General features: G+C 37.4%; 1 protein-coding gene across 2 annotated transcripts in view; it reads right to left on the bottom strand.

Moving 5' to 3' along the window:
* Positions 1 to 19,207, bottom strand: part of DPYD (dihydropyrimidine dehydrogenase) — a 329,513-nt gene that overhangs the window by 156,479 nt on the left and 153,827 nt on the right. For both annotated transcript variants that reach the window (XR_009114783.1, XM_058029810.1), the window contains exons 10-13: positions 17,575 to 17,744; positions 15,702 to 15,912; positions 7,485 to 7,669; positions 41 to 256 (exon numbers count right to left, since the gene is read on the bottom strand). Coding sequence is in view for 1 of the 2 variants with exons in the window: in XM_058029810.1 (XP_057885793.1) it covers positions 41 to 256; positions 7,485 to 7,669; positions 15,702 to 15,912; positions 17,575 to 17,744 (782 nt within the window). In the remaining variant the exon portion in view is untranslated. The remainder of the gene's footprint in view (positions 1 to 40; positions 257 to 7,484; positions 7,670 to 15,701; positions 15,913 to 17,574; positions 17,745 to 19,207) is intronic.

The raw sequence follows: 19,207 nt of genomic DNA, 5'->3' as shown, positions 1-19,207 counted from the left end.
TACACATAAAATATTAAAAAATATTAAAATATTTCCTCACCTTATCCAGGGAGAATGTTTTAGTGACAGCAAAGCCCCATCCAGCTTCAAATGCTCTTCGAATCATTGAAGAACTAGTAGCAGGGGTTGCACTGGCAATGCCAAAAGGATTTGGAAACTTCAGTCCAGCCATTTCTACACTGATATCCACTAAATCTATAGGAGTATAGAAGAGAGGTAGCTCTGGAACTGTAGAAACTGCAACACCATATAAGGACTGTAAAAAAAATACAAACAAACAACACTAAACCACTGATTTTTTTTCTCATCTATTTTTATACAATTTATTACTAATCCTGTTAAGGGGATAATTAATACATAATAACCCAAAGTTCAAATACTCTATTTTGTGTTCAGACGTGCAAATCAGCAAAATATGCAAACACTCACCTATGTAACATCTTCAGCCCAAACAGTCGTCATGCTGAAATATTGAAATACTATGCTATGCTGGAAATAACACTGACAGTACCAAAACTCATGAAGAAAAAGTTACTTTACATCCTGTACTGATAAGCCTGGTTAAGTCCAAACATTTTTTCAGCCTTTCTGAAGAGCCATCTCTATTCCCTTCAGCATTCAGTAACAGTGAGATTAAAAAAAATAACAGGGTATGCAGACAGACCCTTTCTATTTCTCTTCTCAGGTGCCAATCCAAAAAAGTATAAGAAATTGTGAAAAATGAGGGGAAAGCATCATGTGGAGGATCACTCAGTCCTAAATCTATGTATTCTGAACCTCTGAACATTTTTCCCCCACTTTGAAAGATTTTTATACAGCCTATACAATGGCATATCTATGCAAAACTAATTCTGGGTTTATATTTAATTCTAGTAGTATGAATATACTTCAAGACTGAAAAAAGTTAGTGTCTGATTGCCATCAAAAACATAATACACATTATGGCTGTGCCACCAGTCACTATTGTTTTCATTTGAGAGAGTCTTTTCTCTGAAGAGTCAGTGAAAAGCATTCAATGTATATGTTGAATCTAATAATATAAAAATTGCAGAGAGAAAAGATTTTTCCATGTATGGATACTGAACAGCATCCTGATTAGGCTGTGGTGGATAGAATTTAAATCTTTGTTCACTCAAATGGTTGGCTCAATAAAATCACAAAGAAACAAAGCAGGAACTTCTAACACAGAGAAGCCCTACACTGTGTTCCTAGTAAATCACAGCTAAGAGCACAGCAGTTTCTTCTATCTTTAAAAAAGAAGACTTTTTTTCAGCAGGACAAAAAGAATCAGTACTTGAATTTCGGAGAAGACTTTCTGCAGCAGACTAAAACCTCAGCCACTCAGAAATTGCTGCCTTTTGGGCTTTTTGATTTATTTTTTTCTTTAGAGAACTTACTTAATCAATTTCTACCTGTGAAAACTAAAAAAGCACAGATGGGATGAGGAGTTTTTTGTCCTTTTTTTTTGGTGCCTTTTGTTTCCTAGGCTCATTTAAAACCTGAGAGTTCATGCCTGTTTTGTTTTGGGATTGTGTGGATTCGTCTCACACTATTCTGAGCCCAGATCTTCGAATCTTCGGACAAAGAGGATACATTGTGGGGCCAAATTTTCTGATGGCTTAAAAGCACTGAAAGTAGTGGAACTGTCCTAGCATGAATGATGAGAACCTGAATGGGTCCCTAATGGTGGACATTTTGAGAAAAGCTAATTTCTAAAGATCCCTACACTTGGGACCAAACTCGCTTCAGTATCATGGCCTCTCTCAGCTGGAGACCAGTGCAGTCACACTTGATAAAAAGCCAAACATGCCCCATTTCTTCCTTCCTGAGCAAACACTGCTTCCTCCATGTCATACCCCCAGGGCTATTTTTCTACACCAAGAGCATCTGAGTTCTTCCAAAACCAAACTGCAAAAGAGGAGGAAAAATTATTTTTGTCTTTTTTTATTACTTTGAGTTTGATTTCATCCTTTTAACTTTTTTTTTTCTTAACTAATATTTCAATTGCAAACTGTTGTTTGCAATGCCAAACCAGAAAATCCTGGATCACAGAATTCAAATTAAAGCGTTTTGTAAATGCCAGCACTTTTGTCTCCTACATATCTGAAAGTGGGGAAATCCACTGAAATCAACACTGATACACTGAGCTCTTACAAAAAAAAATCTTTGATTTTCATTCTTACAGAATGACATCAAAGAAAGACTTAAGGAAAATTGTTTGGTCAACTCCACTCTTTGCGCACGTGTGAGCAATAAATCAAATTTTCTACTTTGAATTATTTGCTATTCAGAATCATTCAAATGTTCTCTGTGAATACATTTCAGTCTGAAGATTGATCACAAACAATTCACAGCTTGTACAACTGTAAATATAATTTGCTATAGACAAATAGGCAGAGAGTGCTGAATATGAAGCTGAAGTTCCATTGTACTGCTTCTTTGCCCAGTCAGGACAATTAAGTCTCTAAACGTTGTTATCACCTAAAATGAACACTGCTTGAAAGTGATTCTTAGCAACCTTTCTGTGGTAAAATTGAAAACATACCCTCTACAAGAAAACATACAAAAAAAAAAAAAAAAAGCACCAAAGCAGTGAAAGACTTTTGAAGCGCACGGTTGAAAATAACCCATGTATGAAATGTAGGAATACGCCCTGCCTCATGCGTGCCATCATTCAAACCACTCTGAAGCCACTTCCCAAACTGCACATAGGGGCCCATTTCTCCTGCCTTACTTCGCTTCCAAACAGCAGAACCACAAACAACTCCACCCACATGCACTCAGGCCCCACAATATTTGCCTAATGGTTTGCTAATGATGAAGTGACCCAAGCAGAATTGGCAGGGGTAGAAATACAAAAGGTTTCAATGGAATAAACCAAGTATCTAAAACCACACAGGGGCAGGATGCAGCTGAAGGTTCAGCAGTCAGTGGCAATACATCTTTGGAGATTTATCTCCCTCTTCCTATCACTTCGTTTTTTGCTGCTTCTTTCCTTTCAGCACAATGCTTATAAAATAAATATATTTTATAAGCCTTGACGCATTGTTTTCTATAAAGCAAAATTTTTGGCAAACAAAAATGGTGTATAGTTTCCTGAAAGTGGAATCATCTTTATAATGAAGGATTTCCCTGACACTGCACAAACAAATAGGAAAAGAAAGCCCGCAGGCAAGAGTTTATTTATAATAACTCTTCTCTTGATTTTCAGAAGTAGAGGACAAAAAGTGTGGTCTATTCTTCCTCTCAATTTGATGCCAACCAGCTGAGCTACCAATATTGCAGGTACTTGCAATCATGACAATTTCTTGGTGACTGGAACACGGTGGTGAAAAATCCCCAGCACATTGCAAGCAGTGGGTCTACTTCACCCTAAACAGGGTAAAGGACTGGCCTGAAGGCAAAACCACGGGAGCTGCAGTGCAGGGCTGAGAGACAGGAACTCAGTGTTAGACCTGATGCAATTTTTGACATTAATTTTCTTTAGATGGAGAAAATTCCTAACCAGAGTGATATGGTCTAACTACATTTTCTAGCCTTTAACAAAGACAGACTGTGAAAGCAAGTAGTTGTATTACTGTTATTTTTCACAGAGAGCCTGCTCCACAAGTGAAAGCGCCTGGAAGAGTTTTCCTGAATACTTCCATCTTACTCTGGCTTTCTCCATTTTGAAGTCTGATCTTAAAGCATGTCTTTTCTCCCTTGCTTCTGCTATCCTCTCTCCATTAATTAACTTGGTGGTAAATATGTTGATATTATTTCATACAATCTCTGAATGGTTGTGGTTGGAAGGACACATGGAGACTATCTTGTCCAACACCCTTGGTACAGCAGGTTTGCTCAGGGCTCTGTCCACTTTGAGAGAGATTTTCTCAGCTCCTTTCTGGCTTTCTCTTTCTGTAACAGACACATTGCTCATTCAGGAGCAAGCAACTAAATTACCAGGCTTCCTGAGCCTGCCTTGAATTCACCTTTTTTGCAAATGGTGCTTTATTGCTGCCTGCTAGTTTTCATACTTTGTTCTAGCTAAACAAAAGAACATTAACTTTTTCCTGCAGTTATTCTGAAAAGAAACAGACAACGTAATTAATGGCTTCAAATTCAAGCTTCCTGGGAACCTCTCAATTCTGGTATTGATTATGAAATAATGTATATTCATGCTCAATAATGTATAATGCATGCTCAAGGAATATATGAGAATGGTCGATCTTGATGAAGAATCAACACTATACTCTTCAGAGACAAAGCCCATATATTTTCTGACAGCATAGGTAAAGAAAAAATAGAACATATACAACAGGGGTTCAAAATAACACTGTGATGTGCTCAAAATTCATCTTGAATGATGTCTTAGTGAAGTGCAATTTATATCAGTTGGGATCTAGGCCTCTATTCTCTAAATGTATCAGGTACATTTCAGTCTATGAAAAATATAAAAGAAACTTCCACAGTGGAAGGTCACAGTAAAGAAGAAAATAGATTTAAATAAATGAAAACTTACCATGATTTAGAAAAAAAAAGTCACTTTTAAAGAGGGATTTTAGTGAGATGAAGATGGCAGCTTGACTGTCATATATGGGAAAATAGCCCACAGGTAAGTGCATGAATAGAGCAGGAGTGAAGCATTAGGACTGGCACAGTTATCCAAGACGAAAATACCGGAACTGTCTTTGCTCTCAAGATAGGCATAGAAAATTACAATTAGTCCTTTTAACTTTTGTGAGTTATCCTGAATATAACTACTGTACTATTAAATCCATTCACACATCAAAAACAAGTGAATGGTAACTGAGGCCTAGAAGAGAACAGCAGTCTGTATTGCCTCTGCACAAGATCATAAAGTCACTGTTGGACAAAAGCAAAGGTTTACAATCCCCAAACTAAATAAATCACTAAGATTAAGTAATTGAAATTTTTATGTCATTCATGGAATGACAAAAGAAGGTTGAATTGTGAGAAACCATGAGTAATAGAAAATTGCATGAATTGGGCTGATTCTGTTTGGATCTCTAAAGATTTGCAAGGAATGGTTCTAGAAGACTGACTGTATTTCCTAACAGGTTCTACTACAGCTATCCTTAGTTAGGCTTTGACCGGTCATGTTTATGGAAACTAACCTGACACAGCTGCAGGCAACAATTTTTGAGATGAACCTATGCCTCATATAGTGGGAGGAATATGTTAAGAGGCAGGAGATATTTAGGCAACTAATGATGGAAAGTTTCCAGCATAAGAGCAGCCAAGAAGCTTCTGTAAATAACTCTCAGTATTGAACATAAGGCATTTCTGCTGAAGAGTCCTGGAGTCTGGATCTCACGCCTGACTTGACCACGTGCCAGAGCTTGCAGTGACTGGAGATTCAGGGCACATATCAGCCCCATCTGTTCGCTTAGCCTTTTGCCTGGAGTAGGTTGGGATACAAGCAGTGTGCTGTTCAAACACTGCATTCTGCAAGCAGTCAGGATGGTAGGTTTGAGTTACACTCTTTGACATTGTCTTGGACTAGTTGAGAAATCCTATGGAATAGTTTTATTTTGATGAAGACTGACTGCATCATTTATAGATCCTGGTGCTGAGCTAGTTGGTGATTTTGGAAATGGCTACCTACTCCTTAACTGAAACAGACAGTATCAATGCATTTATTTAAAATTTAATGTGTACTTGATTCAGACACTCAGTTCACAGGATGGTTGCCTGCTTTAGAATCTCACAGCAGAGACAAAGTAAGGTGGTGTGCAAGAGTATTTTTTCATTTGCTTTGGGAAGCTTCCAGAATACAGCTCAGCTGTGAACTGAGTGCCTGTGCACACACATGAGCACAAAGGCAGGCACACGTGCACACATCTGTCCCTATAAACAGTAGGGTAACAAAATCCTTCTCTAAACAACTTCTTTAAAAACAAACTCCTCCAGTCACTAAAATTTCTACCAGCTCCAAACACTGGTGAAGTAAATTGCCAAATTACAGCATTTTGCACCACAGCAACCAGATTTTACAAGGGCTGCACATCCAAATAAATGCCCTTGGGCAACCCATTCATCTAACAGCTGGAAAGGTGACACTTGACATTTGGAAACTTTCCTGTGAAGATTGCTGTAAGGCTTTCCCATTAGCTTCCTGGTGAGACTGTAAGGTTGAATAAGCTGCCTTGAAACCTGCAAAGGGTAACAGAAATGCTCTAATATCACAAGTCTGCTTGGTTTAAAATTCTAATTCGCAAGCCATGACTATTCAGATTTTTTTCCAAAGTATTAAACACATTCCGGGGGGGGGGGGGGGGGGGGGAAGCTTTGTGGAGAAAGCAACATGATAAAGGAGGGTTGCCTGTATTTCTAAGAGGCTGAATAAGGAGACAAAAAGGAGATACCTTCTCTCCCCTACCACAGTTACCCAAAATCACTGTGCATTGAGAAATTAAGCAAGCAGGTCAGGGATTAAAGATGTTTCACACTCAGCATTTTCATCGGGTCTAAGAAGGCAGGACACAAACAGTGCTTTACAACAAGTGCGAAAAAATATGCACAGATACTAACAACAAGCTTTCAGCTGAAGTATTTTTAGGAAGTGAAATCAGACCCCAACAGCACGAAATTGCACAAACATGCAATCAGAGAGGCTTTGAGCAGATGGATGGGGGAGAAAGACATTGAGCTGTTACAGTCCCAACTTCAGTTGTTCAAATCTCTTTATGTGGGAGAATGAATCATGTATCATGTTTCTCAAAAGTTCCCGGCACTATGAACACACTTTTTGTCAGTTGGTTCTCCAGGCTGTGTCTCTGTCTTGGGAGGTTTCTATTCAGCTCCTCTAGACTTCGTGCTCATCTATTAGAAAAATTAGGGCAGAGTCAGCAACATGCAAGGAGAACCAAGGGGAGACGTGGTTTTTCAGGTTTGTGTATATTACATTTCTCACGGAAATTCTCCTTTGCATTATTTGCCTCTGTGCATTTAATGTTTGGTTTTTGTCAAGCTCTTGAATCCAGTTTATCAGTCTCAACAGAGCAAACTTGGGTTCCAGTGTAGATAACCTGAGCACTCTGTAAACTGTTAGTAAATTAAAAATGTCTTCCTTGGGTTACAACATTGGCAGTAGTTAATTTTTACTTTATGCACTACTGGAAGATTTTACTTTTTAATACTTATGGAGCTCATTCCTTTTCCCCAATTACCCAATTAGGGCTCCTGCTTGCAGTGTCTGTTGTGCAGGGAGGCTTACTACCATTGAGTGGAATTCAGAGCTGGGGCCAAGAAAACGTTGCTTGAATTTTAGCGTTAAGATAATGGAAGAAAGCTGAGTTCACCTACCCAACCTCTAATATGTGATCCAAGATGAATGAATCTGTGATGTTCTAATCACCAGAAAACCTAGGTATTATTTCTCAAAATTTCTATAATGAATCAAAAGCACAATGAAAATATTTTTCAAAGTATCTAAAAGCAGATTAAACTGGGAAAGAGAAAAATACTTTTGAAGAAGTCACCTGGATGTATCTGTGCATGTACCAGGAAGCTTGTTTGCCATCATTCACGGATTCCACTGTAGTATTGGCAAGACCACCAACATCACCCCCTGCAAACACCCAGGGCTCACTTGTTTGCATCGTTTCTGGGTCTACTTCAGGGAGACCCCATCTGTTAAACTTGATAGGTGCCATGGCCTCTCTGACTGTAATTAAATAAATGACAAATATGTTAATAAAAGAAAGAGAAACTGTTGCTAAAATCTGTCAAATGTTTGATGATAACAATAGGAAAATCTAATGCTGAGAAAGATATCTCTCATTTAAGTCAAAGCCATCCTGACTTAATATTCAAACTCAGAACATCCTGGAAGAAAGACTCACTTCAAAATATGTTACATGTATTATAAATAAAACCATAAAGCCACAATCAAAATCAAATGGTTAGAAGAAGACAGTATCTTTTGTATCTTTTCACTACAACTTCTGAATTTTTTTAAAGCATGTATTAAGAGACCCTAGTCTTTTTCATGCTGTTAGAAAACAGCACATAGAGGCATTTTGCACATGAAATATTATTTTCCTCCAAATAATGTAGATTTGAAAAAAAAAATTTAGCTGCTTGGCATTATATAAATGCCATTAAATACACATAAATGCTCAGAAGAATATTCTGTTAATATTTTTTAAATTACTACATTCACAAGGCTCTTCAAAGTATCTTCATAAAGAGAATAATATTTTCAATAAATAGTTTTAGCAAATTTTGATGGCATCTATCAAAACAGGGGAGGCTATATAGCTTTGTCTGCAGTAACAGAATATGCTGCAATAAAATGCAGTTTAAAATTGCAATGTCCCTCAGGGACATACCACTGGCAGATGCAGATTGCCAAGGTCAATTAAACTGATGTAGTTGCACTGTCATAAATGTAGAAGAGAAACCTGCCAGTTTAAGATGAAGACTTCTCCAACACAAAGGGCAAAGTCATGGTATTGTCCCAGCACACGCCTCAGTACAGAGCAAGCTTCAAACACAGTTTCCCACACATCACAGTGATAGGATTTTCATCTAAGGTTCTGTGTCTCCTTTCACTTCCAAATCATACATTAGAAATGTATTTCAAAGCGGTGGCTGTGTATAATCAGGGGAAAAATAATGAAACAAGAAGCAAGACACAAACATTGTCACCTATTTGTCCCACCTACACTCTCCTCCTCAACCTTGGCATATACAAACATATCCAGAAGACTCAAATTCAAAGGATTTTTTGCAACTTGTTCAGAAGCTTGAGTCAGAGAAGACAGTTCTAACCTGAAAGACTGTAGCAGATTTTCTACCAGAAGTATTTAATCTATCTGCAAGACCTATTGCCTGCACAGTCTCTCCCACCTGGCATATACATGAGGCTTAAGTTGACAAAAATAATATTTGGGTAGCAGCAAACCCAAAACTTAAGAAATTGTTCCTGTAAAAATATCTAAATTACTGAAAGATCACATGGAACACAAACTTCAGACTGAGACATTTTTCATCTGGAAAATGAGGGGTTTGGTTTGTTTGGGTTTGGGCTTTTTCTGTTTGCGTGGGTTTTTTAAAGGAAAGAGTTGGCTGATAGCAGTTTTATCAAAAATCCTTCAGAAATCAATACATTAACTTTCTCTTTGTGCCTCAGACTGTGTGTACTTCAAGAAAGCTTTTGATCATCTTATATTTGTCATATATAGGATAACTTATTGCATCCAGTGGTACCATCTCAGCATGTGGTCTAGACGGCTCTCACAAGTTAAATATGTACAGGCTTGTAAAGACATGTCTGGAAAAAACAGAGGAAAACTTGGTACTGGGGATTAATAGATGACTTCTGTCTGAGACAAGACTGAACCACAGTAAAGGTTTCTGAGGACAATATGCCGTCGAAAATGTAGTTTTTCAAAAGATATTATGTAAAACTGGAAGTTCTGACTACTTATTTCATTTTATAGAAAAACAGGGTATTACTTCTGTTATCCTGTATCTATTACATTTCTCAAATCTCTTTGAATTGCTTTGTTCTAAAACAGCTGTCTGGACATAATTATACCAAAAGCTTTTTGAGTGTGAAGAATGCCCAACATATCTTCACCTGAAACATCTCTCCAGGCCCGGGGATTTGTCTGCGTGATCAGTATTTTTAAAGTCAAGAAAGAACATTTCCCTGGTGGCAAGGCTGATACGGTATCCAACTGCTATTTACTTCTTTCTTAAAATCTCCAAGATTTAGGTTATATAAAAAAAGGGCACGGTTCAAAAGCATTTTATATAAGAGTTCCTAACATCCTCACAATTTGGATCTGACACCTGGTGCAGCTGAGAGGCTGAAGGGAGCACCTCCCAGACCACATGCACAAAGCAGGGGAGAACTTTTGTCTTCAGAAAGGAAAGTCCTTTCTCTGCCCTGCAAGGGTACAAAAGAGCCCAAGAGATAAATGTGAGCTTGAACTATTGGTTCTCTGAATTGGTGTTTGACACTGAACAACAAGAAAATCAGATATTTAATGCTTGGTGCATCATTTGGGACAGAGGTAAAAAGTATCTTTAAAAACCTTCACCCTCTCAGTTTCAGTCTTTAAAGTTTAAAACTAACATATCTTTTCTCTTGAAAATTCAAACTGCAATCCTGTGTCTGTGCTGCCATCTCTCCCCCAGCCTAGTGAGATATTATATATCATTTGAAAAGATCCTTCTGGATGAAAGACAACATACAATTTAATTATTCTACCGCTATCAAGTGATGCTAACACAACACCAAACAAAAGAACAGTGCTGAATATATTTTCCAAATTCACTATATTCACAGAGCAAACAAACACAAATGGAAACACAGCAGCAAATTACAGCATTTGCAAAAACAATATTAAAATATAAGTGAATACAGAAAAAATATTTTAATTAACGAAACAAATCAAATGGAAAAGATTCCTCAAATAAAGCTTTAAAAGTGAGTCTCTGTGTGACTGCCATGACTAATTATGCATCTATGTAATGTGTGTTCAATTTGGGCTTATTTAAATAGCAGAAATGCTCATTAGCTGCAGTATATCTGTGAAGCTTCAATAAACAGTTTAATGGTTTTTATGTTTAACCAATTTGGTAAGTTCCTATAATTTTAGCTTTAGTAGCTCATTAATGTTATTTTTGACATCCATCTTACAGAATTCCTTTAAAGTGAACAGTAGCATTACTTCTGAAAAATACAAATATACATTAACTTCCTTAATCTGAAATGTATACCTACAGCTGTCACATGCACTAACAGATTAACTGCTGACACTGCCCAGTCTAAATGCCCAGCAAATAAAGAAAGGCACAATCATGCTTCCAACATCCTCTACCCCACCAGCATCCTGAACAGGATTAAAAAATGGTTTGACTGGAAAAAGCTGGGTCCAGCTACGGTGGGAGCGGGTCCTGCTGCAGGCTGCTACTGCCTTTGTTTTCTGTCACTGGCAAGCTGAAGTGTGTGATATGTATCAACTCAGAGAGTAGAATTTCTGTCCTAAGTAAACACAGCTTTAGAAATCATCATGAAACCACTTTTTGATATCGGGAATGGGTAATGATTTCAGAGCACGGCACTGCTGCACCCAAACTCTTTCAGTAAAGCTATTTGTGGAGAAAAATCCTATTCCAAATGACTCAGCAGGAAAACTCCTATCTATTTCAATAGGAATCTTTTGAATGTATATAAATTTCAGTTTTATATAACAATTTTTTTTACAACTCTAGTGCCTCAAAGCCTGTTGGTGTGAGGCAGATGCTGTGCTAGCAGGCAGATGCCAGGGCATTCCCAGCTGGGGTATCACAGCCTCCCCTCCCCCTTTACTCTTCCATTAGATAGTCAATCCTTCAGTGCTCTGATGTCAGAGTTACCCAGCTCTCTGAGCAGGCTCCATGAAGAAACTCAACAGTCCTCCCAAGTTCCAGAATTCCTGGTTTCTGTGCCATTTGGAGTTCTATATTTGATCCAAGGAAAATCTTTTTCACTTATGAGATCAGAGCTCTGCAAACGTTTTTTCCTTTGTTCCCTAGCAAATGCTTCTCAAACTGTAGACATAAAAATTAACCAGGAGTAGGTAAAATTATAAAATTATAAACAACTTGGGAAAAGTTACCTTTACTTTATGTTGAACTATTCTAGGGAAACAGTAAGGATGGGGATTGCTGCTGCAGTTTCCAAGAAAGATGACAGTTGTACTAAAAGTAAAATCAAAATATCTGAAAGTTGTGACTGATTCCTGGAATTATGAAATAAAGTTTTGCCCTTCAGTCAACGATGCAATAGCTAGCTACTACCAAAATTTTCATAAAACATATTTTGGTTCACAAATAACTTACTACTTCTGGGATTTTTTTACAAAGGTGGTACTTGGATTTTGCTTAGATATTTTTCCATTTCTCTTTTTTGCTGTTCAAAGAAAATAAAACAGATATTATCATGCTAAGATTCAGTGCTCTGGTTACATGTGAATTCTTCCTCCTTAAGGCTGCCCACTAAACAGAGTGTCAAACTAAAGTTAGGTTGCCAGTCCCCTATCCTGGCTTAGTCCTTTGCTCTGCATTGAATTTTGTAGCACATTTTCAGCACTATTTTCCATACTTTCTCCATTGTTCTCACTGGACATTCAAGAAAATAAATCCAAACAACGGCATTTGTTACAAAATTTTGCAGTCCTAAAGTATTGTTCCCTTTGCTTATCAGAAGGATTAGAAAAGGGTTATTCAGTTAGACTTCAAAACCAGTGGGACTGGTGTTAAGCAGGATGTAGAGTCTGGACACAGTGTGAGGGAGCACACAGAATTGCAAGTGTACATGTGGAGTAGTTGCAATTAGAATGGTGGCAGAAGATACTTCAGTAATTCACTAGCACATTGTAAGCCTCAAAAACAACAAACTAAGAAAAAAAGCAATAACCAAAGAAAAAGTAAAAAATTTCTCTCACAGCTCTTTCTTTTGTGGGTCAGTTACGACGGCTTGAAGGCTCTGGTAAGCTGTGCAATTAAAATAAAGCAGCCTGTATTTGCAAAAAAATTTTTCTTCAAGAAGAAGTAAAACATTTTTCATACTCCATCTGCAGTAGGTTGATTTGAACAATGGTTTTTTACTGGTTTTAGTAAAACAGGAATCTTCTTAAAAGAGTCTAGAAGGCAACTCTCCTGTTTGATCTATAAGCAACTCCAGGAGCATAAACTAAAACTAGGATTCAATTTTTTAAAGTAAATGATGCATTTATATGATTCCCAATGGGAGGATGAATACCCACTAGAACTGCTGCTTTAAAACACCATCAGCATTTTATTTTAACAAAACAAAAAAGACTAAATACCTATTGTGAACACATGGAGTCTCAGTTGCAAATTTAATAGTTACCACGCAAGAATAGGAAACATCTTGTTGAAGATAATAGACCAGAAAAAACTTTCTAACCTATGAGCTATTTCTGCTCAGTCACCCACACACTTATGGCTTCTTACAAAACTTTCCAACATGAGCATCAAGGCTGCCCTGAACACTTTGTTGAACTGGGGCTAAGTCTAATTTTAATCTCTCTGCTTTTGACAGTATTTTCTTTATTCTTTTATCAGTAGAACTGACTTTTTATAGGATATAACCTGCTCTCTTAGCCCATACCAATACTGCAATTGCAGTTCCCCGAGGTGCCTTACGAATTAGGTCAATTGATAGAGCTCTTTGTATGAGCAGCAATTAACATGTTTATTCAACCTGCACCTGAGTCACCCAGTCACAGGATAATTGAGACCAGAAGGGCCCTCTGGAGGTTACCTATTCCATTCCCTTCAAAGTTAGATCAAGTTCCAAGTCAAATCAGCTTGCTCATGGCATTGTCCAGTTTTGAGTACCTCAAGTATTTTCATCTCCATCTGTTGATGGGGAATACCTGAATATTTTCATCTCTTGAATACCGAAGTGTTTCTAAATGAAGTGTACTTCATTTAGAAAAACCAATCAACCACAAAACCAAAAATTCTCAACAAGACACTAAGATGATGTTTTGGTGTTGTTTTTCTTTTTTAATTTTTCATTTATTTTTGTTATGTACACTGAAGTAGTCTGGAGTTTTGGTTGTAATCCAGCTCAATAGTGAAAAGCAAATTTGACTTTCATTAAGACAGCCTAAAGAAAAAGACTTAAAAGCAACTGAAATGGTATGCTCAAAATAAGCACTTTGTGCACTCAAGTCTCAGTTTCTTTTCACTTCCACAACATCCAACACAAATGACTTGCATTTTTCCTTTTTATTGACTTCTTTTATAACAGCAGTTTCACCCAAAATACAGCATGAAACTGAGGTGTTTTGCTCACCCCCAAAGTAAATTACTCTATTGTCTCATGATCAGCTCACTGCATGACTGTTCCCCTCCCATTTTATGTTCCTATTTAAAAACCTCTCAACAATTAATTTAGACTGTGAATGTGCCCTAGGAAATACAAGACTGGCACAGTACTATAGTACAGTACTTACTGGCTGCTTAGCACAGTAAGTTCAATCTTTTAATTGAGATAATTTTTAACGTGGGAGAAAACAGAATCACTCCTGTGTCATGGGGCCTATGAATCACAACAAAATATATTGATTGAATAGGTTAATATTGATTTACCACATGAGATTCTAGAAACCCTTCCAAAAAATCTAAACACAGAGTTTTAAAAGCAAAATTACCACCAGAACCAACAAAATTTGCCTAAATTCTCAGTTAATCAACACCATCATCACAGTAGTTAATCAATCTCTAAAAAAAAGCCCTTAAAACCTCTTCTTCCTGCACCCTAGACGTTAGACTGAGCTCTGAAATATGACCCACACAAGTGACAATCTTTCCATAGCAATACAGCTGCAAGAGGAATGGGAGTCTGCTCTCTCCTGTGCCCTGCAGAGCAGGAGGCAGCAGCAGGCCATCAGGCAGCCCTGAATAGTGAGCTGGGAGCAGTCACTGTCTAGAAACAGTCTAGGATGCAAAAAACTGCCCCAAAGCATTAGTAGTACACAGAAGATAGGACTGCTCCTGGTATTCACTTCACATGTTCCTCAAAATACCAGGCTGATCCTTTTTACTGTAGGAGAAGGTTGAGACTCTTCTCATGGCTGCAGGACGGTTCACCATTCTATACAACTGGATGTGGAGCAGGGAGCGCTGAGTGCATTCAGGTTTAAAGTCTGCTTACATCACTTAGGATTTACCATTTCACTTGATTGCAAAGATTCACAAAAGTACAACATGGTAAGAAATTCCAAATACCAAATTTTCTGGTCTTACGCAATCAGTGGCACTTGCCAAGTCCTCTATCAGAGCATTTATACCCAAAGGACCATGAAAACATGCCCTGGAGAGGCAGGCACATTCTTCACCAAGCTTTCAGAATTTGCTAGCCCTAGATGACTGTCTCCAAGCCAAAGACCTTCTCATTCTATCAGTGTGTCTTCTACTGAGTCAGTGTTTTTATTCTGAGGCACATTCAATGTATGTGCCTGAACTTCTAAAATCTAACCTAGTGTCAGAGGAGAACAATCTAAACACTGCTCAGTTCCCATGTTGTTGACTATATTCATGTTCATCTCTCTGCTAAATGGAGACAATTCATCCAATCTCTGAAATGTCATCAATGTGCCAATTTCTGTATCTTTAATACAGAATGAAGTAATTACTAATTTTTAAGACTAAACCTTGTGAAGTGCAACTAAGAAATACAGTGTACGAGAGAAGTCTCAGTTCTCTTGTATATGCACAAGAAATAACTAATACCCAGACCAGATGAACCAGAATAATGAATGTTTCAATGCTTGTTTAATTTGCAGTTAAAAAAAAAAAGATATTTCAGAGATCAGATCAGTTCAGCTTAAAGATGTAACATAATGAGTTTCTCTAGAGTTAATTAATGAGACCAGAAGAAATTCCCAAGAGTTTCTTTGAGATCCCACTTGCACTGAGAAGAAAAATACAGGTTGAGGAATTGTACTTCAATGCTGAGTTCCAGCTCTATACAGCAATTTGCAGAGAACTGCTTAGTTACCAGACCCCCAAATCTTTTTCTAAAAGGTTCTCCTGAAGGACAAACTCCTGTAAGAGGACCAGCAGTCACAAGGTAAGTAATCTCCAAAAGACCCATGTGACAAAACTGTGAAAGGACAGGACATGCAGCTAAAAGAGCAACCTGTATTTGCATTGGTCAGGGTTACCTTTATCATCACCCAGAACAGAGCCAAAGGCACTGATCACCACGTTGGCTTTCAGACGCACAACCTGATCCTCATCCTCTCTCCAGCTTCCATCGCTGTCCTGCTCCGTTCGAACAAATTCCATAGCAACAATTTGTCCACCTTTAACAACAACTTTACGAGGAGAGAGGAAAGGCAGAAATTCACACTTCTCTTCTTTTGCAAGTTCCATCTGTAGAGTTGAAGCAATAAAAGATATAACTTTACCATGATGCATTTTCAGGAAAAAAAACCCCAAACAAACCAACCAGGAAACATTTTGTGACTCAAGATGTTACCATGGATTCTACAATAGCAGAAATCAGCCTTGTCCAGTATGCAGAGAGTCATCTTACAGTCAGCTTCAGAGCCTCTCATGCTATCAAATCAAGCAGTGGCAGTAAGCAAACTTTCAAGGCAAATATTTCTCAAACATATTTTCTTATTTCTTCAATATATTTTTTTATTTTTCTGTTACTTTGAATATGTTTAACTTTTTTTAGGGCAAAAGATTTCTCTTACATAAATATCTGTGTCTTTTAAGAAGTGCCCTAGTATTAACTTAGTCCATGCCCTGATTTATGTTTACTATGATTTTAAGATTTTATTAAAGGCTGACTACCGTGTAAAAGCAACAGTTTTCTGAGTGACAATCCAGACTTAAGGATCTTCTGAATCTCTGCTGTAGTAAAACTGTTAAAATCAATAATCTTCAGAATTTGACTGTCTCTATGTACACAACTTTTTTGAACATGTAATATCCCACCTGACATGATTCCATCATGGCCATTACTAAATTAAGCTACTTTTATTTTACTGTTTTCAAGACCCATTGCACGATTGGATGAGTAGAAACATTGACAACTTTTAGAAATTTACCCAGGCTTCTATGAAAGATTTTGGTTCAGATTACAGTAAGAATCTGAATAGCACATGAGTCTGTGCAATGGCCTTGGTAATCTCATTGCATCTAGAACTCTTGATTGAAGTGCAACAGAAGTAAATCATGCACCAAGAAACCCTCTATTTCTTTGCAGCTCCATTTCCCTTCTGGAAGATCTAAGATGCCCACATTCTTGAAACAGATGACCAAACTACCATAAATCTCATTATAAAGATGCATTAGATGGTGTGCTATTCTCAAGTATATAAAAGTGTTATGTACCAAATAAATAAAAAATAGAAAAAGAGCACCAAAATAAGAAAAAAAAATCTGAAAAAACTCCTATAGTACATATAAATTGAGGAAGCAGAATAATTTCGAAATGCGCAGATGATCTAATAAATGCCGAAGTACAAAGCCAAACTAAAACCAAATGGATTAGGATGCTGAAATACGTGATGAATAGCATTGCTTCACTGTCATTGGCAGTGATTCAAAGTCAAAATCACTGCAAGTAATTTTCTCACCAGAAAGAAAGGAAAGGTAAGAAAGAAAGAAAGCCTTCTATAGGCTTGTAAGGCAATGTCAGAATCACTGAGATTCCTTAAACAACAGCCAGAAGGTATCATTATAGGATCTATTCATGATCTGAAGAGCTACTTACAATACTCTAATGGCTGTTTGATTCCAACATTGAAAATTTTAGTTCATTTCCTAACTTACAAGAAATTCTAACCCCTGTGTGCAAATACATCTCTCTGCCTTGTCAGGAAACAGATACAACAGTTGAAAATTATTTAAACACAGAGTATACAAAGTGAGCCTCAGATCTTTAATAGACATTAGTACATTTAAAGAGCATTTTTATAAACAAAACCTTTAGCAGATGTCTGCTAAGTACCTATAGCATGCTTTCAGGCCACACAGAAGTACCTAAGATCCCTTCTCAGAAAAGCTGCTAATCAGTTTTACCTCTTCTGGGACAGCCCTGATATGAGTGAATCCCTTCCTGAAGACCACGAAGACGCGGCGAGCTCCGCAGCGCAGAGCAGATGTTGCACAGTCAAAAGCAGTGTCTCCTGCCCCCAGTACAATCACAGTTCCATGGATTGGTGGCAATGGAGAGTGACAGGCACACATCCCTGAAAGATAAAAGGAAAACCCCATTTTCAAGTAGAGAAGCCATTTCTGCATGACAGCTCAAAAGGTACTTGTACTCAAAGCAGTGTAAAATTGCATCTTACAGTTTCCAAGCATGGAGTGTCACTATCAAATTATTCTGCTCTACTGAAAGACAGTTTTATTCCCCCTTTTAAGATATGCTCATATACATAATTTCATAGTCAGTACTCTAAGCAGCTGCATCTTTCTATTGAAAAAGAATTCAAATGACAACATGTTTGTAGGATTGTGGGTCATGTCAGATTGAAACTAGAATTGTGAGATCTTTTTATTCAAAAAGTTTCTCTCTCATCAGATTCATTATCCTCCCATCTAAAAAAAAAAAAAAAACAAAAAAAAAAAAACCAAAACAAACCACAAAACCAATCCAAAACAACAACAACAAAAAAGATGACCAGTTGTTGTAAGTTATAGTTTTGTGTAATAGTATACCAACATCAGTCCCCTCAGATTTCTATAAAGCACTGACACTGTTCTGGTGGTGACATGATTCTCTGAGGCTATTTATCAGCTGAACATGAAGGAAAAGAATATTGTAACAGCAATTCCCAGTTCTTCTACTGGAAGAAAATGCTTAATCTACAGTCGTTTTCTATAAATCATTTGTAAAAAGTTACATGGAGAAAATGACAACATTATGTGTTTATCATCTACAGCTTGTATTTAATGATCCAAATAAACAAGAAATAGTTAAGTAAAGCTGAACTGTGTCTGTTCCCTGGATGAGACTGCACTTTATCATATGTTTAAGTACAACTAACTGTTGATTAGGCAAATGGTTATAACTTGAAAAATATTGGCATAAATAATACAAAGCTATATTCTCACCGAGTCTGGGAAAGCTCCAGTCAGGAGGCACTAAGCTGGCCATTTACCTACTGTACTTTAACTCAAGTATCCTATTGTAGCAGATTTTCACATGTAATTGTGGAACACAAGTATTACTGAAGTAAACAATCCTTTTCATTTAGACATACAAGCAGAGTGAGAAATTTCCCTGCTCACCCATGAATGTGGCGTCACATTGACTATTTATTTAACAGGGTTCTTAGTCTGAAATTCTCTCTAAAAACTTTTCTCATTTATTTTTAGTGAACTTAATACTCCATACAAATTGAGCAGTGGAAAAAGCACAAGTGAAGCAGGGAGCGGGCAGCTCAGAGTGCCATTAGAGTGTGAGTGTAGACAGGATCAGATAGAGCAGCCTGCTTTGCTCCTGGGAACACACTCCTGAGCTAAATTCACAGCTATGTATTTGCAAGAGGAAACCCTTTTGGAGGAAAGTGTATTAACAAGTGGCATTCAGAATTAATAAGCAGGCAGAATATGTATTTTACCATGAATAAGTCCATTATGTCTATTATTTAGATAACTGTCACAGTGAAAAAAGGAGGATAGAGTAGGATGTAGTATGTGTATATTT

This window comes from Melospiza georgiana, chromosome 9 (genome assembly GCF_028018845.1).
Source record: "Melospiza georgiana isolate bMelGeo1 chromosome 9, bMelGeo1.pri, whole genome shotgun sequence".
In the NCBI taxonomy this organism is placed as follows: Eukaryota; Metazoa; Chordata; class Aves; order Passeriformes; family Passerellidae; genus Melospiza; species Melospiza georgiana.
This window is presented reverse-complemented; position numbering and strand designations above follow the sequence as displayed.